This window comes from Euprymna scolopes, chromosome 12 (genome assembly GCF_053919585.1).
Source record: "Euprymna scolopes isolate OS-2025 chromosome 12, ASM5391958v1, whole genome shotgun sequence".
Classification (NCBI taxonomy): Eukaryota; Metazoa; Mollusca; class Cephalopoda; order Sepiida; family Sepiolidae; genus Euprymna; species Euprymna scolopes.
Window position 1 is genome coordinate 97,535,886 of NC_136493.1, and position 23,412 is coordinate 97,559,297.

The 23,412-nt window shown below is 35.4% G+C and overlaps 1 protein-coding gene across 1 annotated transcript in view; it reads left to right on the plus strand.

Moving 5' to 3' along the window:
- Positions 1-1,625: 1,625 nt before the first annotated feature.
- Positions 1,626-23,412, plus strand: part of LOC145291435 (integrin alpha-9-like) — a 139,930-nt gene continuing 118,143 nt past the window's right edge. The window contains exons 1-5 of the mRNA XM_080137278.1: positions 1,626-1,867; positions 8,652-8,773; positions 15,386-15,459; positions 17,799-17,954; positions 22,538-22,577. Of these exons, the coding sequence (XP_079993404.1) occupies positions 1,713-1,867; positions 8,652-8,773; positions 15,386-15,459; positions 17,799-17,954; positions 22,538-22,577 (547 nt within the window). The 5' untranslated portion in view covers positions 1,626-1,712. The remainder of the gene's footprint in view (positions 1,868-8,651; positions 8,774-15,385; positions 15,460-17,798; positions 17,955-22,537; positions 22,578-23,412) is intronic.

Here is a 23,412-nt window from a genome sequence, read left to right on the forward strand (position 1 = left end):
TTATTTTATGTTTCAAATGTAATTCCCGCCCCTACCACAAAAAATTGTATTTGTCATGTTTTGCCCCCTACCTCGATCGCCAAACTTGAAAAAATGCTAGAGATGACATGTCTGGCTGAACGCTTTGTGGGCAAAAAGTGGTTGCTCATTTTACGTTAAATTTATATAGAAAAGTGATCCCCCACATAAAAATGTTAATTCTTTTTTCAAAATGTCTTCTTTTATATTATTTATAAAGACTGCTTAAACGTATTAGACCCCAAAAAAAGCAGGTCTTATTTTTTTTTTTTTAGGGGTTAAACGACACTGGGTCATGTCGTAAAAATTTTCCATTTTTAATTTAAGATATTAAATAAATTATAAAGAAAATCTGTTTCGTAGGCAATTAAACACACTTGCTATGGTATAATTATTATAATAAATCCTGGGTAACACCGATTAAATTTTATAAACAAAAAAAGGAGCAAATTATGTTTGGGTTTATGGATTTTGCTCACATGGAAAATTGGCCCTGTGTCTGACTAACTCTTCCCTCGTGGGGATGCAAGTAAATGAGGACATTAGTTTTTATTATTTTTCTTTAACAAATAAAAAAGGTTACTTAAAAATTAAGAATAAGCGAAAAAAAATTTCCTCCGAATTAAAAATAAAAATAATAATTCAGCTTATAAGAATATTCCGAAATGAAAACAAATCTATTACAGAAAATATTTAATAACGTGCTCCGTTTAAAACGATTTTTCAATTAAACTATCACAGTTATTTCCCCCTTTGGTTTTTTGGTTTGAAAATAAAACGGTTCCAGATTTCAGGTAAAATAAGTTAAATCAAATATAAGTTGAAATTTAAATAAACTAAATAATTAAAACTTTTTTTATTAGTACAGTTGAAACGAAGCTATTATGTCGAATAAGTAATATCATCGAGCTAATTATTTAAATAGATTTAATTTAATGTGATATGCTAATGACCGTAACTTAATCAATGAAGACGTTGTTTGAAGAATGCTATATATAGAAATTACGTATAAAATATAATGTCTCCGTTGACAGAAGTATCCTATTATGGGTGTTATTATTTCTTGACCAGGAGCGGTGTACATACAAATGGCCTTTATATTTCTTTGCTCATTGGGAGTTGTACACACACACGAACGCTACTACTACTCTCTCTCTCTCTCTATATATATATATATATATGCTTTATTTTTAATATATTGTGTTCTTTTTACATGTAATATTTCAGGAAATCGGCCTTTATCAGACATGTCATCATGTCATGTCATTATCAGACTTAAAATGAACATATTTTGGCGTCATGATTCAGTATATTTTATACAGCGATTCTGGTACCTGACTGTTCCATTCTTATCATTCATGGCTATAAATATAACCGTCCAAATCTTTGTGATCATACTCACAGTAATTATGCCAAAAACATTGCAACCAAATAAATATAAAATTGTATCAGAATCGAGGAAAATAGTGGAATCGTTCAATCTCTGTTTGAAATACTTTCAGCAAATAAGCACAAAGTTTTCAGATCATAAAATTGTTTGTGTTGTGCGGCGTTTATTTTTATTTTTTATTATCTGTGGATTTTAGAGAATTTGTTTTGTTCTTTCAGGTCAATGCTTCAAAGAAACTCTCTCTCAAGACTGACCAGTTCGTTCATTTTCTGACTTTTACTCAAAGAGACTGAAATTGAAAGAAATGGCGCTTTGCTTTTTGATATCATTTACGTTGCTGATGATCGTGTTGGCAAACTGCTTCAACCTGGATGACCGATTCTTCCTGAAAATTAAAGAGAAGCCAAATCAATATTTTGGTTACTCAATCGGATTCAGATTGCATTCAGATCAATATAAGTAAGTATTGATTATATGATATGATCTCTACTTATATATAAAAAGAACTGTGTATGTGTGTGAGTTCGTTCCCGATGGATTCCGAAACGGCTGGGCCGATTTTTTTTTTAAATTTCACACAAATGTACTTCATGTGTCTGGCAGTGTTCTTAGATAGGTTTTGTATCGGAATGCTCCCAATAAGTATCAAAAATTGATAATAAAAAAAATCCAATTAAAGAAGAAATAGTTCGATTTTGAACAAAGTTAACACCCTTATACAGCTTGACATCACTAGTTTTATACACGCACAAGTAGAAGGGTCCTGTGCATAAAGTCAACAGTAGGCTCTTTAATGATACAGGGCGTGTTCGAAATTAATGTTTCTGTTTAGAAAACAATTGAATTATAGTACTTAATTTTTGTATTCAAGCCATTACATAAAAATAATTTTATAAAATCAATCATAGGTTCTCTACAGTGCAATGTAGACTACAATGTATTGTGGACTAAGTCACCGCGAGGAGGCATGGGAAGCTTCCTTCTGGTGCATCGTGGTGGATCCCCAACTAGAGTAGACAATCAATCGATTTAATTGAAAAATAGGCGATTTCACCAATTTCAATGACAATGAAGGTTTTGAAAGTGTGTGGAATGTTCATTGATCATAATTCAATCCCAGGTAACTTTGAGTCCCCCTGCTAGTTATTAAAATTTATAATGATCAAAATGACTATTTTCTACTATATAATAAAGTGTATATCTGCTTATACATTAATACACATATTAAGTAAATATATATACTGTCATCCTGTCACAAATACGTTATCAAGTAAAAAGGGTTTTCTTGACTTTGAACAAAATCATTTTAAGTAGTACTTGTTTCGGCATTTCCTCCTGGAGAGGTTGGACTGACTCCATCCAGAAAATTTAACGCATCCCGAACGAATGCTGACCAGGCGCAATGGTCCATCGCAATAGCAGATGCGTTAGCCAACCCCATAGAAGCGAAGGCCTAGGATTAGCTCGGTATCATGCTTTATCGTTCTAGGCCAGGTTTTCAGTTGATCTCTGCATCGTTTTTCCAACTAAGAAGAGGTTGATTCAATAAGTTTGTCGATTAAGTCATCTGGGTGTTTCAAGAAGAGAGCTTGCTGTAGAAATGATATATTGCCACAAAGATGAACAATAGAATCCCCTTATTTTGTCTTTTAGTCCTCACGTTCCAGGAGCGATGTATCTGACAAAGAGGGAAGAATTTCTGTTTTCTAGGTCAGAATCTATTCCGCCTAACACTTATCGTTGGCTTTCTTTTTTATCTTGAAGTAGTATTTTTTTAACACTTTAAATCAAGTAACTTCATGCTTTGTCTGGAGCGATTTCCATAAAAAAATATAAAGGATCCAACGTAAACAGTAGTGAGCGAACACTGCAAGCTTGCATAGGTAAATAAGTAGGTTTGAAAACACTTTTAAAAGTACGTGGCATTCTGGCCTAACGGTTATCGTACTTGACTCACTGTCTTTAGGTTTTGGTTTCTATCTCAGCTCGAGAATTTTTTACTTACAAGAAGTGAACTGTTTAGAAAAAAACATAATTTTCGCATGCATATGTCCCAGTTTCTTTTGTTTTTTGTTTTTTTACTTCGTCTTTTAAAGGAATTTAACGTTACGTTAAATACTAGGCAAAGCCGGGTACACTTGCTAATACATATATATATATATATATATATATATATATATATATATATATATATATATAAGAGAAAGAAAATTAAAACTGTAAGTTGAACTTTACAATCAAAGTTTATTGTTCGACTGAATACTCAAAAAAAAAACAATTGACAAAGTCCTTATTTCGCGGAGTTTCAAAGAATACTATTCTTGTTATTCTTCTCATCAGAGGACATAAAGAAACCAGCAAATTATATTTGTAGCAATGCTAGAATTTGCTAGTTAATGCATTAAGTGAAACTGCAGTTTATTGTAGTTATAAATTGCCAAATAAAAAAGTGAAAAACTCTTGGATATGCAAAAATATATATAAAAACAAACCGCGTATAATATTTCAGCTTGCATGAAAATCCTCTCAAGTTGATCAAAAACGCAAAATAATTCTTTAGAGAAAATGGATTTCAAAATAAGTCCAGCATGATGATGCATATAATCCGATTGGAAAGTTTTCAAAACAGCTGAAATAATGAAAATTGTTTTTTTCCGGGCAGTGCAGTAGCCCAAAGAGAAGTCTGTCCCAGTCAAATAGGACCTAATAGTAAAAAGAGAGAAATTCAGTATGAGTACCTTAATAATTAGAAAAGTGATTTCAAGTGGAAAAAAATTCATTATTATGTCATTATTAAAAAGATTGTAGGAGTGATTATTATAATGTTTTAAATGTTGCAGAATCATAGCTTATTATAGCTGTCAAAAAGATGATGATAACGATGAAATAATAATAATAATAATAATAATAATAATAATAGTAATAATAATAATATTAATTTAATAATTATAGTAACATATATATATATACATACATATATATATATAAATATACGTATATATATATATATTTCTGTGGAAATATACTTTATTTCCTTATAATACGAGGAGCGTGCAATAAGTAATGCCCCTGACCCACTTCCAGTTGTCTGATCTAGCTGAAATTTTGCATGTGCAATGATTTATATCTCTACGGGTTATATGGCAAATTACAGCTCTGAACTAATTGTGGTTTCTGTTTTGCAGGTGTTTGAACTGAGTCAGGTGTGAAATGGAGCCTGTTGAATGTCGAGCAGTGATCCGGTTTTTGTATTTGAAAAGACGCACACCACAGGAGACTTTTGATGAAATGAAAGAAAATTATGGTGATAATGCCCCATCATATGACCTTGTAAAACGCTGGCATCGTGAATTCAAACATGGCCGGAATTCTGTGGAAACAGCTCCCAAACCTGGTCGACCTCCTTCTGCCATTGATGAGGCATCTTTCCGTCAAGTTGAGGCTGCCATTTTGGAAGATCGGCGCATTACTATTCGCCAAATAGCCCAAGATGTCAAGATTAGTACAGGGTCTGTGGAAACTATCATTCATGACCATTTGCATATGCATAAGGTACCTGCCAGATGGATTCCCAGGTTGCTTACACCATTCCAGAAGCGAGAACGCGTTGAGTGCTCGAGGATGAATTTGGAGATGTGCCAAGAAGATGAGTCAAAGTTTTTCAAAAGACTGATTACACAGGATGAAACCTGGGTCCATCCCTATTATCCAGAGATCAAAGCCCAGTCAATGCAGTGGAAGCACTTGGACTCACCACCTCCAAAGAAGGCAAGGGTGCAGTCCTCTGCTGGCAAGATGCTCACAGTCTTCTGGGATCAGGACGGAGTAGTGATGACAGATTTCCTGACAAAGGGTACCACAATTACAGGAGCCTATTATGCTTCACTTTTGAGGAAATTAAGGGAAACTATCAAAATCAAGAGGCGGGGCAAGATCAGCAAAGATACCCTCCTCCTGCAGGACAACGCTCCGGTCGACAACTCGCATGTTGCCAGATCAGAAACACGGGCGTGTGGTTATGAAATCCTTCCCCATCATCCTTACTCTCCTGACCTTGCACCCTCTGACTTTCATCTCTTGCCAGCCATGAAGTTGTTTTTGAAAGGAAAGCGTTTCCCAGATGATGCAGCCTTGATTTCTGAAGTCGGGTCGTGGTTGGACGACCGACCTGGGGTGTTCTACACAAACGGTCCCCAGAGCTGCATCAAACGATGGGAGAAATGCATAACTCTGGATGGCTCCTATGTATAGAAAGACTAATAATTGTGCCAAGTTTCGTTGCTCTACTGCTATGTGAAGTGGGTTAGGTTTATTACTTATTGCACGCCCCTCGTATATACCGATCCTTATTTAAGAAGATCAATGTAATTACGGAGCAATATAATAAATGAATGAAAAACGTCTATATTCCAAAGTTCGTGATGTTGACGATCTTACAATTTATTTCTTTAATTCAGTTGACATTTACAATTCTTGGCAGATACTGTCAAGAATTGTAGATGTCAACTGAATTAAAAGAATAAATTGTAAGATGGTCAACATAATGGCAGTTTGTTTATCACTTCTCAATATGCTCAACAAAATATAGGGAGCATTATAGTCACCCACACACAGTACTGTTTCGCTATATATATATATATATATATATATATATATATATATATATATATATATATATATATATATATATATATATACGTATATTTTTGACCATGCAGAGTATAAAATATAAAAATGATTGCGCAGCGAATTTTCAATTAGATATGGAGATTTTGATAAAAAATTTAGCTGTTAAAATTTGGATCTAGCGGCTAGCTGTTTTTTTTTTCTGTAAAATCCAAAGATTTCATTTGTCAGCCACGCCACCGAAATTTCATATTTCAGTTAAACTGCCTTTCATGTGCATTTCTTTCTCGTAATCATATGAAAACTTTCTTTAGCTGTCTTGCCTACAGACCACTCATAGTTTTACATGTCTTAGATACAAAACCTACCATGAAAGTAGAGTTCATCATGTCGGGCAGGATTCCACTTTGTTGACTATAAATGAACTACAAAGGGTTAACAGTCTGACAATGTTTACCTTATCAAACTGCAAGCCGGAACTTGTCTTGACTTATTTCTAAGCGGAGGACCTAAATTATTCAAAATTAATCAGTTAGTTGCTAAGGACACTATTGTGTTATTTCCCTTTGAGCAGAGACCTTTACTACTGAAAGAAGAGACGTGTGTTGACCGTGTAGAACAGAATTCCATGTGGTTGAATATGAAGGAATTTGTCTTAAATTTGTAATTTACCAAGAGACCACTACGAGGCATGTTGGTTGGTGCTTGGGGGGGGGGGAGAAAAGTTACTGGCTCCGTAGGTATTTTCGTGTTCTTTGAGTTATTCTCTATTCTATGGCTATGGTTTCGTATTTGTGAAAAAATTGGTTGACAAAGGGAAGGTAACTTTAATAAAGAAAAATTACTAAGTAGACTAAGCCTAGAGATTAGCAGCATTTGGGAGCCTCTAATTGTAGGAAAAACAAAAATTGTACGCCCTTAAAATTTCGGCGATGGAAAGGATATAATTCCCTGTCGATGTTTATTAGAGTTGCCACCTCTTTGCCCACCAATTGTTTTCACAAATATGAAACCATAGCTATAAGATAGAGGCTAACTCGAAGAATACGAAAATATCTACAGACCCAATAACTTCTCTCTTTTCTTTTCTAAACAACAACGAAGGCTAATCCGACCGAAACGTTATACAACTAACACTCAAGAGGAAAACAATAGTCCGATTAATACAAGTAATATAAACAATTAGCCCTCATCTAAAAAGAATTATAACTTTGGGTAGACATATTTGCACTATCGTCAATAATAGAATCAACAACAAACCATAGTCGCGTAACAGTGTCAATAGAGGACCACAATCAATCAAAATAAGCCGGCTTTCTCAATACATTCGCATTCTAACTGATCGCTGTAGAAATAAGTGAAAGTAATTGATCTTGTTGTGTGTGAATGTTGAATAAAATAAGCACCTCTCTTCTTTTTCTCTCCTATCCTTGTCTGTTGGACGCTTCAGCATAGACTATCTTTGCCTGAAGATAACTGCTGGTCGACCTGCGACAGTCAAAGAACTTTCAACTACACATTATTAATCATTGCTACACCAGAGAAACAGGGTAGGTGTTTCAAAGAGTTTCATTTGTCATTGTCCGCGGTAATTGCCTTTTTGTTTTATGATTTTTCTTTAAACGATCTCTTTAAAGGATAAAATGGAATACAAAGATTTTAGTGAAAATGTATTTTTTTTTTAGATTTTTTACATTCAACAAATTATAGTAAATCGAAAAAGACTGTTCTTGTTTTGCTTTGTTTTTCCCCTAGAAAAGCATTAAAACTGTTTTTATTATTTTGAAGCAAGGTGTGTGTAATTGGACTGATAGATAATGCCGTATGCTTTAGAATCGGGCGTACGAAGTTCAAATCCCGCTGCGTCTATTGTATGTATTTATGCAGTAATATAGCTGTTTAGGAACGTATGAACTCACAATTTCCTCCCAACAACTTGTGTTAAATTTGCACATTATACAGGGTGGCCCATTTAAAAGTAGCCAAGAAAAAATGTAGTAGAGAGGAGGAACATTCTTTTATTGTAGTGTTATAAAAAATGCTGGAAGTGCTCCGTTGACATCTATGCATTTCTGGGCAAGTTTGACAACATTTGCAGATACTGCCTGTAGATCTTCTCTGGTAATTCTCCTGATAGCGTTGGTAATGTTCTCCTTTAGTTAGTTTAGATTGTGAGGATTATTTTCATATACTTTTTGTTTTAAAGTCTCCCAAAGATAAAAATCATAAGATGACAAGTCCGGGGAACGTGGTGGCCATAATCTTTTGCTTATTGTTCTCTCTTCCGTAAACATGTCATGAACTCGTGTCAGTGATCTGTGAGACGTGTGACATGTAGCGTCATCTTGTTAGAAAAAGAGTTGCATTTTGTCTTGTGGTGTCAGTTGGTCGTTAAGAGAAAAATAGAGATGTAGGGCTACTTTTAAGTGGGTCACCCTGAATAACTCACAAAGTTAAAACCAGACAAAAAAAAAAAAAAAATCCGTCACGATATGAAAACTTTCAAAACTTTTAAACTATGGAATTAAAAGTACCCTTTTCTCCAGTGTTCTTCCTTTTTTTATTTTGATAAAAGATGTAATAATTAAGTGAATTCAGTTTTGTTTGTGTTTTTAAGGATTTTGGTTGGTGCTCCTAAGGCAAACGACAGCAGATACGAGCAAGAATCCGGTGCAATTTACGAGTGCAACATTGCACCACCTCAAAATTGCAGAATGGTTGACCTCAACTTAACAACGGGTAAGAAACATATTTGTAACTTTTGACAAAAGTGAAACTTCACTTGGGGAAACCGCTTGATCGAATGAATATTGTTACAACACATAACATCGGATGTGCTGAGCTCGAATACCATCAGATGCATTAAAAGAGTTTAAATGCAAACCGTGATAACGTGAATGTACAAATTTAGAAGTTAGCCTATAAAAAGATGATAATTTGAAAAATCATCGTCATCATCATCATAAACGTCATCATCATCCTCATGATCATTATCATCGCCATCATTATTATACTCATCATCATCATCATCATCATTATTGTCATCATCATCATCATTGTTATCATCATCATCATTATCATTATTGTCATCATCATCATCATCCTCATCATTATTATCATCGCCATCATTGTTATCATCATCATTATCATTATTGTCATCGCCATCATTGTTCTCATAATCATCATAATCATTATCCTCATCATCATCGTCGTCATCATTGTTATCGTCGGCATCATTATCATCATCATCGTCATTGTCATTATTATCGTCGTCATAATCATGATCGTTGTCATCGTCATCATCATCATCGTCGTTGTCGTCAGCATCATCGTTATCATCGTTATCATCGTTGTCATCATCATCATCATCATCATCATCATCATCATCATCATCACCATTGGTTTAACGTTTGTTTCAATACTGGCATGTGTGGCTAACTTTTAGAAAATGAATTCCAAACTACCCTATATATGGTCATGTCTTTATCCGAATTTCTCTCAAGTCCACCAATTCCATGTATTCTTTTGCCAACTGACTTTCGCCTCTCGTTCATTCTGTCAGTGTGACCAAACCAAAAGACTTTTGTCCTGCACACATCTTTCTGCATACAGTCCTTATTTAATCTTATTATGAGGTCATAAGAACTAAGCCTGTCTTCAATACTCACATTACACATTGGTTCTAATATATTCTTTTTCCATGCAACGTATGTCCTCAACTCTTACTGACCAGGTTTCATTCCATAAACCATCAGTATGGAATATCTGGAAATGTCTTCTCAATGATTGAATCTTTTGATCGGCTTATACAAGTAGACACCGATGGGCAGAAGCCCAAAGCTGAAAGTATCAACGCTGGCGTGTCTCGATTTTCGTTGGCCGAGTCGTCTGGCGTCCGTATATAACTTGAAAAATATCGAGGAGACCCATGTCAACAATAGAATCATCGATTCAAACTAAATGAATGAGTATTACATTAAACTACATAAAAGTCGCATTGTTTGTTTTTTTTACTTTTGTAATTGTACATTATGAAAAATAAATTTGTCAAAATAAAAAGGGAAGAATAAAGTAATACCAATTCAATGCATTTGTATTACATAGAAGGAACCATCAGTAGCTTCTCCTAAAGTTCAACTTTCTCGCCATGGCAGGGGAGATAACAATTTAGTAGTATCAGATTTAGTCGGTCAAGAGGACTCTCATGAAAATCTAGCAGAATCGTTATCCTTTAGGTATTCTGAGCCGAGCTTTCCTGGCTCCGAATGTGATCGCTGAATCCCACAGTTTTGGGTGTCACAATTTTTAAACGGAAACCTTGAAGATATAGCGTATAAGTACGACAGACTAGAAATCAGACAACTGTGGCGCACGATTGTTTGGATTCTGTGCAGAAATCCGATTTGCTCAACAGCAACAGTGTTGGCAGCAATGATGATATAATTAATGGATGATATGATTAATGGATGATATGATTAATGGATGATATGATTAATGGAGGATGTAAGAGCTACACGAAGTCCGAAGCAAACAGTGTTAGATAAAATAATTATTTTCCTACAAATATATAAAGAGATCAATTTCATGAAGTAGTTTATGTTTTATAATACTAAAAACAAATTCAAAACAATGACACAATAAAATTTTATTATTTTATAAAAAAAAAAAACAAGTATAAAAAAGTATAATGCGAATTTTTTTATCTGACGCTGTTTGCTGTCGACTTCCAGTCACCTATTCTTCTGCGTCATCAATTAATGTTTACTTGAAGTATATGTTTATTTTTTATGTTTATAGATGTGTAAGCCATAAGATATTTAAGTAGCAGCAGTTGTGCACGTTATAAGACATTTATGTCTAATTTCATGTGAACGTATATATGTAGGTATAAGCTGTACGTTTACTTTTCGAATATTACAGTAGCGGCGTCTGATTCTCATCTTAACGTCAAATTGTCAAATTTTCAGTTCACTCGCAACCTCCACGCGTGTATTTATATTTTTCCTTCACTTAACGTAAAGTTTACATTCTGCTTCCACAAATAATTCTATGAATAACTTTAACGTTCGGTCCGGTGACACTACAAGGAATTTAACCTGTCATGGGACCAGCAACTGAATACTTTAATAAAAACTAATAAAATTCTTAATAAATGTTATTTCCCTTGTGAAATTAGGCGTGCCATTTAGAAAGTAACGTGCGTCGCATTTTGCGCATGACTGCAATTTTTCACCTTTTTGTTTTCCTCGAATCTCTGCAAGAGACTTTCTTGTTAAAACAATCTGCAGTAAGGTTAGTGTGTAAAATAATATTTGAAAAAACGGTAGTTTCTAACATAAGAATAGAAGCAATAAAGGTTAAAGTAGTGCAAAATTCCGCTAGAAATTAACAGGCAAGAGCAATGATTATCTATCACAAACAATCACAAACCCTTTTGCAATAAAATAATTAAAAAAAAGCAAACAAAAAAAACAAAACAAAAAAAAAACAAGGTTATATGTAAAGAATTTGATACACGTTTACACCTGTCCATATCCCTAGAGGATTGAGCCGTTGCTAATGTGGCAAAATACTTGATTTTAACAATTTTTCCCCGTATTTCTTCATGCCAGTGATTCCAACCTTGTTTACATGGTGGAATGCTATCGAGTTTTTAAAATTTTTTCTTGGCACACCTATCACAAAACATATTTTCTACTCATAAAATAATAAACAACAAAGATTATATGAGAAGAATTTTCATTCACATAAATCAACATATTCTGTATTAAATATCTGATATCGTTTTGGTATCGGAATGTGGTCTGAATTATTCAGCTCCGATGTCGATTCTCGATACTACAATAATACTAGCCTGGATGCCCGGTGTTGCCCGGGTGTTTGGAGGTGTGTGTTGAGAAAAAAAAAAGTGGTATTAGGCATGCAGGCTGGAACCCGTACCGCAAAGGAGGAAAAGAAACTGAAAAAAAAACGTGACGTCTTTGCCGTTGCGTCCATTGCCAACCCGGAAGCAGCGAAGGTTTTAATTAAGGCTAGTCGATCGAAAAGAGGGGATGACTTTCGAAAATATCGGCGAAAAAAGTGACCCCTCCTTGTAGAAAAGTACTCAGTTGAAGGTGAAAAAATTAATGTTCTCGGCCAATTTTCTGATATTTGTCGTCCGACGGGTCGAGCTTTAAAACGATCCCGATCTCATGAAAATCCGTCGCTTCTGTCGAAATTTTTAGGCATGCATATATACATACATAGATACATGATGATTACAACGTCTTGTCAAACGAGTGCCACTTTCTCAGACATATAAAGTCCATGAGCCCAAAAATGACTTCCATCGCCAGAGGACCATTTTACAGACAAATGCCTGAGAGAGTATATGCACGCAGATGATGTTACAGAGTCTTAGTATTGTACGACAGCTAAGTCTCTCTCTCGGTTCAAAATGTTGAGATCCAGCAACAAGCAAGAGCAAGATAGCCAGCAACAAGTTAAACTGCAGACCAGATTAATGCGGGTACTGGTCTCCCGCTTTATGGTTTTTTAAATCAGAGATTTGCTTCTCCAAGACCGGTTGCCTTCACCACGGATTACGGGAGCCCTCTCCACCCCAACACATATATACATACACACAAACACACACGGTGCTAATTGGCCGTTGACCCCGAAAAAGGGTTCATTCGCCCTTTGAAAGGTCTTGTTTTTAATGTTTCAGGGAGACTAGCCGCCCTCCTCACCAAACAAGTCTGGTGGGGGAACCAGTTTAGTCGCCGGTGATCCGACCATGAGGCAGGTAGTACTGGGTTACATGGTACAGTAGCATATGACATGACCTGACATACATACATACATACATACATACATTTAGACAGATAGGTGATATTTATATAATAGATAAACTATAAAAAAGCTTACCAAACATCTTTTTCAAAATGCACGACCCCCTTCCGGAGTTTTTAGGAAAATTGCGGCTAATCTCAATCGTATACGGCTCTAAATTGATGAAACAAGTAAACTAAACCTCGTGATTTTTTGTTGTTTTTAATTTCTCGTAATATTACAGCTAGCAGAAAGAAAGAGGAAAAGGAAGCTAAGAAACGTAAACATCCACAGTAACTTATTAACCGAACATGACATTGAAGAAGAAGTCGGCTGAGATCGAAGAACAAGCCATATCATTTTACACTATAGGGAGGCAGAGTTCCGATACGAACGATCGTAAAAGGTTACTATACTAACTTGTATAAATTAGTCTATTTTAGTTTTTCTTTTCTTTTGTTCCTTTCTGTATTGTGGAGATACATTCAATTTAATAATTTCGTGCTACGTCTGCCCCCGAAAAAAAATCATAAACGTGTTAAACAGAATTTTTCAAAGAATGAAAATAATTCCAGCACGTTTGAAACGATTCACTTAGCACGCTTGTGTGAAATATCAATTTTTGTAAAATCTGTGACTCCAAAACCAAAACCTCGCTGAGTTCAAAATAATCAGAAACAAGACACCTAACGAACATGACATTACACTCAACTTTCCCTAACCCAAATCCCGAATTTCTTCATTAATCCCGTTTGTATCTTTTGTTTTTATTCGTACGACATTTTTGGTAAATTTAGCACTTGCTAAATGGTGACCCATTCACAATATACGCTTTTACCCATTTTTCACAACTGCCACTTTTAACTGACAGCATTCGTCTTGGTACATTTCCAAAGACGCGACGCTCGTCGCCTGTATCCTATACAAGCCAAGGTACAAACTACATAACACGCTTATAATTATGTTATCAAAGAGTAATTTTTTAGTAAAGCAAAACTTATCAAGATAAGAAAAGCTCAACACTATCAAGGGGATCAAAAACAATAATATTAGATGAAAGATGAGGAAATAAAAGTTATATATAACTTTATCATCTCATCAGAACAATAAGGAAAAGTTAAAGGAGAATGGAGAAAAAAATCCTCTTTAGGCCATGACATTTCGAAACTAAATGCTTCTCATCAGAAGAGGAGAAAGGCTAGAATTATACAAAATGCAAATACAATAAAATCCCGGATAGAGTGGCCTTAGGATATGAGTTTTTTCGGGTTACGGTGTGGAAGACAATGTTTTTCCAGCCCCTGGTTACGGTATTTGCCCCGCCTTACTGTGTTATCCCTATATAATAATGGGCGCAGAAATTCCACTCTGCACTAAATTATCGTAGGTTTGCAATGCCACATACAAATTTATTATGTCTAAACTATTATCGGCCATCTTCTCTACCTTTTGACCGCCATCATAGACACATTAGTTCATGATATTAAAACCCTATATTGCATCCTAGGAGAGGCATCAAGAGGCTTGCCATCATATACAGAGGAAGTAGTTCTAATTTTTCTCTTTCTTTCTACAATTCTCTTCCTGCCACCAGTCCATACCTGGAAAATTTATACACATTCTTACTATGTCCTCCAGTCACCCTTCTTAACTGGATTATAAACTCCTACACAAAGCATTACCTTTACATTTCCCTTACAAAAAATAATGATTTCGCCCTAATACATTTTCATCCATTCTCATTGGTTGCTAGCTCTCAACCCGCTTATTCGAGAATAGATACCTTATTGAATAAACGAACACTATTGTTTGCTTGTGTGATGATGTTTTCAACTAACGTGGAACTTCCATGGGTTCTGATTATTATTATTATTATTATTATTATTATTATTATTATTATTATTCCTGTTAATAGTAGTGATGGAAAAACTTGAATGCAAAACTAAATCCTTATCTGAGTTCAATTTCGTATCTATATTACTTAAATGTAACTAATAAAGTAAACAATCTTTGCATACAAGTACTTGTAGTCTTAAAAATTATACTGAATTCAATATGTTTTTAGTACGGCATAATCATGTTACATACCAGTTCTCGCCATATCACCAAAGTTAAGTAACGTTGAGCCTGGCCAGTACCAGATGGGTAACCATTTGGGAAGGCGAGGCGCTGTATGTACCTTCTGGGAAGGTTGGACGTGAGGCCAGCACTCTCTACCTGAAAAAAGAGCTCCTCTCTACAAAAGCATCTACAAAGTTGTGGATGGCCTATGCCCCTCTAATGACTCAAGGCGATGGATGGATGGATGGATGGATGGATGGAAATATGTTTGTAAATTTTTCCCTTACCCAGATTTAATAAGATTTTATTTTTAACAATTAGTTACGTATATTTCCATTATTATTATTATTGTTATTATTATTATTATTGATAATGTACAAAGTGTGAACATTTTATTATATAGGTGTTAACTCTAATATTGGTTTTGCTTTTAATTGAATCCTAGTTATTACTTTTTATTCTCGTTTCCTTTTTCAGGAATGCAGAAATCCAGAAAAAACCAATGGATGGGTGTATCATTGGATATAAGCCCCAAAGATTCGAAGATTATAGTTAAGTAGTAATATTTTACTTTCATAGATCTACTTACATGTGGAACACTGTCGAAGCAAATATTGAAAACAGATACATAAAATGTTATGTAGATAGATGAAATAATAACGTGTGTGTGTGTGTGTGTGTGGGTGTGCGTGTGTGTGTGTGTGTGTAAGACTAATAGAGACGCAGTGTGTGAATATCTACCATATATATTATTAAATATAAATAGTTCTAAATATATTTTAAAATCTTTTGAAGATTTGTATAAACATAATGACATCTATCTATTAAAAATATGAAATTTATTCATCTAAAACCTCATAAAATTTCTATTAAACCTAAGGAAATTCATCAACAACCTAACGAAATTCATCAACAACCTAACGAAATTCATCAACAACCTAACGAAATTCATCAACAACCTAATGAAATTCATCAACAACCTAATTAACTTCAGTACCAACCTAATTATATTCATCAACAACCTAATTATATTCATCGACAACCGAATAAAATTCATCATCAACTTAATGAAATATATCTACAATCCTATAAAAGTCATCAACGACCTCAAGAAATTCATCTACAACATTATAAAATAATCTAAAACCTAATAAAATTCATAAACAACCCAATGAAATTATTCTACAACATAACGATATTCATCTACAATCTAATTAAATTTATTAACAAGCTAATTGAATAATTCTACATGTCCATGAAACTTATCCAAGCCTAATTAAATTAACCAACAACCTAATTCATCTATAACCTAATGAATTTTATCAACAACCCAATGAAATTAATGTACAACCTAATAAAGTTCATCAAAAACTTAATAAAATTCATCAGTAACCTAATAAATATAATCTACAACTAGTGTTGGGACGATTAATAGAAATTGGGAATTGGAAAATCATTAACAACTTAATGAAATTCATCTATAACCTAATGAACTTCATATACAACCTAATAAAATTAATTAACAACCTAATGAAATTTATGTACAACTTAATAAAATTGATCAACAACAAGTTGAAACCTTTCAACAACCTAATAAATCTCAACAACAACCTAATTATGATCATCTGCAATCTAATTTATCTAAAACAAATTCACATGTTACTTATCATAATTTATCTCATCCAGCTTATATAACTTATATAAAATTTTAAAGGGATGGTTGGAATCTTAAAAAGTGTTACGTTGTTGTATCATAAAATGAGCGTTTGTTGTATTGTCTATTGATAAAGGATTGAGTGTTCGATTATCTTATCAGTGTTAATGCCGTTGTGTGTGTGATCGTCTAGTGGTCTTTCTCTTACATATGTTCATATGTTGTTAAGTGTGAATATGTGTGTGACATGCATTTTCACATACCTCTGCTTCTTGGTCCATCTGGAACATCTCGTCTGGGAGGGAGACTTGATACCTGTTTTTGGGGATGAAGATTTATTTCACTCCAAACAAGAAATTGGTTCTATAGTTTTTTCACAGAAGATTGGAAAGTGAATTTGGTCTGTGTTGTTTCTTTTTCTAGGTCTTATTTCTACCACGTCAACGTTCATCCTCACCCCCAGCGAAGGGGAGGAGACACGGCGAAGCCGTCCGCTCTCATCCAAGTCCCAACCAAATCTTCTCGATTCAGCTAACCTGATCACATGACTCACACGCAATCAAATCAGCTGATCTTGACTTCCGGTCAACGTGTCTACACTATAATTTACACTCTTCCCTCTCACTCTCACTCTCTCTCTCTATCCATTCTCTAACATTCTTTCCCCCATTATTTATAAAAATGTATGACAAAGACATACATTTTTTTTTTTACTACCCACTTTTTCTAAGGGAATCCTAAGCTCATCCCACTGGCAAAGGAACTGTCATACCATTATTCAATAAATCATAATTCAAATAAATAAAATTACATCCACAAATAATACCATGGGTGCGCGAATTCTTGCGCCCTCGAAGGTCAACAACTCTCTGTGACCCCATGGCCTCCATCTCGCATCTTAGGATCATGCAGAGATCACTATATCTCTCGTCACGCTATAACGCGTTTCCACAAGCACATGACTCATACGAGATCAAATCAGCTGATCTTGACTTCCGGTCAACGTGTCTACACTATAATTCACACTCTTCCCCCTCTCTCTCTCTATCCATTCTCTAACAAAAGATCTCTCGGTCGGAATGTAATGTATAGCAGATGAATGTCTGGCATCCAGTATTATGCCTCATCTCAAGTAAAAATGAATAAGACATTTTTGTAAAAGTAGTATATATGGCTGCATGTAATGTAGTCTCCTCTTTGATAACTTTGTTTCCTTCCCTCTTTCTCTTTTCGTAGGTGTGTGCTCACAGATATCAACGACATCTCTCCCTTATGGATTCGGTTAACGGCGCCTGCTATGAAATGAACGACCTGAATCCAGCCAGTCCAAAAACGGAATACAAGAAAGATGATTTTAACCAACTTTTCGGAATATCTTGCCGCTATTCTCAGGTTAGACAAAAGTAATGCCTCCTATTTTTATTCCGTCCGAATAGATCAAAGAGGATTGCAAATTACCCCACCCCCACCTTCACTCTCTTTCACTCTATCTCATTTAAAAATCGTTACTTATGCAGAACACAGACCGTGTTATCGTTCGCCGGCCAGGAGGCGCTGAATTAAAACTTTGTATTTTTATTTTTTACTGAAAACGATTGCCAAGTTTTAAAACGCTATCAAAGAATTAAAATATAATTATAATCGTAAACATTCATTGTATGGTAATTTCGATGAAACCAGTATGCATACAGTTTAATTACCGTGCTGAAATAATAATGTTATTATTTTGAAAGCCATTCTTAACATGATGGTGGGGGGGGGTAAACTATTCTGTAGTTTCATCTGACAATTTAATAAACAAAAGATACCGTTAAAAGTGTAATAAAAGAAAGATATCGTTTGTTAATTATCGGCTACTGCAATTTCATTGGCCAAGCGTTTTGGCACGACTCGACGTGTGTCAATCTAATTAAATTCATCTACAACCTAATGAAATTCATCTATAACCTTGTGGAATTTATCTACAATCTAATGAAATTCATCTACAACCTAATGAAATTCATCTACAATCTAATGAAATTCATCTACAACCTAATGAAATTCATCTATAACCTTGTGGAATTTATCTACAATCTAATGAAATTCATCTACAACCTAATGAAATTCATCTACAATCTAATGAAATTCATCTACAGCCTAATGAAATTCATCTATAACCTTGTGGAATTTATCTACAATCTAATGAAATTTATCTACAACCTAATGAAATTTATCTACAACTTAATGAAATTTTACAACCACTCGACGATTTGTGTAACCTGCTTGGAGTATGTACGTAACGTAATTCCTTTTCTATATAAAAACATTCATTAAAACAATCAATTACATCATCTAATTTGCCGGGGTTTGTTTCGTCTAATATTTATCAACTTTTTTTTTTTTTTTTTTTTAACTTTAGAGCTATATATACGAGGGTCTTCCAAAAGTAATGCCTCCTATGTTTATTCCGTCCGAATAGATCAAACAGGATTGCAAATTGCATTGTTATATCAGCATAGTTAGGAAATAGAATTATATGTGTGATTTTGTTCAGTGTCCTATGTTTGATTGGAAAGGGGGAAAAACAACTTTACTTTTTATTTTCGTTGAGCGCATAAAGAGGAGATTCATGTTTTATAAGGTTCATTCCAAAAGTAATACCTCCTATTTTTTTTTTATTCCAGCCGAATGGATCAGAGGGGATTGCAAATTGCATTGTTATGATTGAACTCATGCCTTTATGACCTGAAAGTTTCATCTTTCTGTTGCAGATATTGCTAGTGTCAGACTCTAAAAGATGCCCCCTGTTATGGACGTGTGTCAGAAGCAGATGCGCATCTTTGAATTTCTCCATACAGAAAAAATTGAACAACATTCAATCATGTGTCTTGAACGTTTACGAACCGATGCAGTTGATGCCTGAACAAGTGGAGAATGGAATTATACGTGTCGACTGGATTTAGAGTCCTATGGTATGTGACAAGCATGCACGGAAGCAGTCGAGAATGGTGTGCCAATTTTCTAGTTTGGCCTATATATGGCGAAAATGAGTTCGTCCAAAGGCTATGAAAGACTATAAAAGAGTTGATGCAGGAGTGACTGCCAACGTTGCTCTGATACTGTGTTGTTTCAACGGAGTTGTTCAGGATAGTGTAAGGTTGTTTCGACAGGGTTGTTCAGAATCATATTGGGTCGTTTCACGTGAGATGTTCAGGATCGTGTCATATTGTGTCAATGGAATTTTTTTAACCATGCTGGATCATGTGGCCAGAATTGTTTGAGACCATGTCGGGTCATGTCAACAAAAGTGTTTGGTACTGTGTCTGGTCGCATCAACGGTATTTTCCATGTTGAGTTGTGCAGGCGGTAACATGCGATTTACATTTATTGTCCAGATCACCTCACAGTTGTCGCAACTGTACTGCCACGTGTGATAACAATTTTTTTTCCGTCTCTCTTTCACTGCGAAGCCAGAAGCTATTTTTACAGCGTTTTTAAAACAAAGGGCAAACACAATGACAACTGGGTGGGATGAAAAAGTACAAGACTTCCTTCTAGCATGGATGATCGTAGACATTTGTTTGAGAGTAGCCCAAGACGATCCAGTGAAAGATGACTGGTGTATCTGTGGAGAAGATGTTACAGTGTGGGTAGACACTAGTTCTGTTGCCACTGTAGTGGTTGTGAAAACAATGTTTCCATTGGCTCAGTGAACATCCCGATGTGAAGAGGACATTACACTTTGTAAAGTTAATCAACCCAATAATAACTGAAGCTGAGATGCAGACGGTAGTTGGGAATTGCAAATAATGCCAATCTAGAGATCCAACCCCATTGCATTAGAAGCCAGGTAGGCTTGATGTCACAGAAAACTGGAATAGGTTTGCTATGGATATGACCCATTTCGGCACTCAATTGTACCTGATGTTGATAGACTGCGGCCCTAACCGTTTTCCCATTTGAAAGTAGTTGCTCCGACAAGACTGCTAGCGTTATCAAGTAGTTGAAAATTGTGGTCTGTGAAAGGGGGCTGCCAATTAAGTTGCTTATGGACAATGGTGCGATATTTTGCAAAAAGAGATTTGCTGAGTCTACACGAGTGTGGGACATGTACAGACGATTTTGGTGCGCCCACGTACCATCGGGAAGTGGAATAATCGAGAGGTCCCATCGCATAATAAAACACATTGCGGAAAGAACACAATGCATAATCTGAAGGCAGTGTACTGGCACAAAGTTACTCCTAAGGACGACAAGACAGCTACGACTGCAACTGCGAATGTAATATTTATCTATAGGACCAGTGTCAAGAGTATTGATGAAGTGGTGGCACCCAACAATGCAGTTACTAGTCTATACAAGGAAGGAGATGCTGTTTGGGTGAAGAATCTACAGAGAAGATGTACAATGCAGTCCAGCATGATGAAAATTAATAGCCAACACTCAGTCTCAGTTAATGGAATACCACGCCACATAAAAGATGTGCTTATAGTGTGCCAAAATGGTTGCTCCATCTATGACGACATTACCTCCTCAGATGATGAAGCCCCATTGCTATACAGACAACCACATGAAGAAAGCTCTTCAAAGATTGATGCACCCAAGCATTTAGAGTAGGAGGAGTTCAATAATACAACAGCCGAAAGTAAGTACCTGGACTTGGACTATTAAGGTGTAGTACTAGGAAAAACTGGCCAGCGCAACATTGCCATTTGTGTAATCTCGCCTTTTAAAAAACTGTCGATTTTCATCGCCACTGGGAGCTCCCGCAAAAATATAAAAGCCCAAGATTTTACGAACCAGGGGGAAAATTCAGCAGGAGGATTCAAGAGGAGAATTCGTCTCGCTACGTCAGTGAATGCACAGACGGATTCTCTCAGCAAACCTTAAGAGATGTGAAGAAGAAAGAAGACACCAAAGTGGACTGAAGCCAACTCTGCTCCTGCGTTACAGGCCGAGCAGCTTCATTTATTAACCGTTGCCGGATTCACACCTAAACCGATAAGTAAACCAAATGAACATTCTCTTTTTATTGATTTCCCTCCACGTTTACTTTTCTCTCACACACTCACGAACATTCTCCTTCACCACTAAAACGAACACTTTCCACTTACAGTCCATCAATAAATAAAGCTGCTTTTCTGACTTTCAAAATTTAATGTCTGTCTTATTTATGTTATGGAATCAGATAATTACATATTAAAATACAAACCTGATAACTCATGGTCTATAGAGTTCAATGATACAACAGACGAAAGCAAATTCGTGGACCTGTACCATTAAGGCGAAGTACTAGGAAAAACCAGTTTGCCCAACATTGCCATTTGTGTGATCTCGAGATTAGGGAGGAGTGTGACGAGCATGCGCGGAAGCACTCAAGAATGGGGTGTCAATGTCTTAGTCGGGTCTACCGATGGTGAAAATAAGTTTGTCCAAGGGCTATAAAAAGCAGATGCCAGAGTCGTTCAAAGTGTGACTGCCGAGGTTACTCTTTTACCGCATCGTTTAGACGGAGTTGTTTGGGATCGTTTCAATGGATGTGTTTGGGATTGTAAGGATGGAGTTGTTTGGGATTGTATGGATGGAGTTGTTCAGTACCATGCTGAATTGTGTGGACAGAATTGTTTGGAATCATGTCGGATTGTTTGGAATCATGTCGGATTGTTTGGAATCATGTCGGATTGTTTGGAATCATGTCGGATTGTTTGGAATCATGTCGGATTGTTTGGAATCATGTCGGATTGTGTCGACGGAAGTGTTTGGTACTGTATTGGGCCATGTAGATAGAAGCATTCGGTTTACATTTATTGTCCAGTTGACTTGACAGTTGTCGCAGTCGTACTGCCACGTGTGATAACAATTTTATTTCCATCTCTCTTCCCTCGTGAAGCCACATGATGTCTGACTGGAGAGAAAAATAAAACAACTGCACTTTACTGATATAGTAGATATATTATTTGACAGTTAAATTAACTATTTTCTGTTTCCTTTCTCAGATGGGCAAAATATTAATTGGAGCACCAGGATACCGTATTGGTGAGTACATCTCTTCTTTTTTATTCTTACGAATATGAATTTCTTACTTGGGAAGTTCCATGAACAAAGAAAACAGTGTGGACTATGACTTGCAGTGCAGGATAGGAAAGACTCGCAACAGCATTTAACTAGCTCTGCTTGATTCCAGTGGCAAGAAAAATGTAGGTTGACTAGAAGAAATGCTGAGATAAACAGAGCCCATAAAGCACCTTATTTATTGACGAAAATTTCCTTTTTAAATTGAGCACTGTTGAAGTAAATACTGAAAATTTACACATAAAATTATATCTTTGTAAATTGATTTATGTGATTAAATGAAGTAATCATATATATATATATATATATATATATATATATATATATATATATATATATATATATATATATATATATATTGAAAAGAGAATTGGGTTTGAAATAATAAGTACGAAATCTGCATGAATGAAAATATGACCTGGTTGAACTAATTCGTTCAGTCGTAAACAAATGAACATGACGGCATAGCTAAAGTGGGAATTGATTTAAACACGCCTTGCTTATATTAGTTCAGTATCTGGATAGATGCCAAATACCTCCAGATTGCAAGTGTCCATTGATTACATTCAGTATACCGCCATCTAAAATTAACAATAAATATTTTTTTAGTTACCTACATCATAATTCAGGTCATAAAAGGTTAAGCAAAGTCGCCCCCACCCTCCTGCTAGTATATCGGGTTAGCTCAAATCGTAACGAATGTGGAGGAGCGCTAAATGCTTTGGTTTCAATTCAGGCTAATAGCACTTTGGAAATCAGTACTACATAGAACTATATCGTGTGTGTGGGTGTATATATA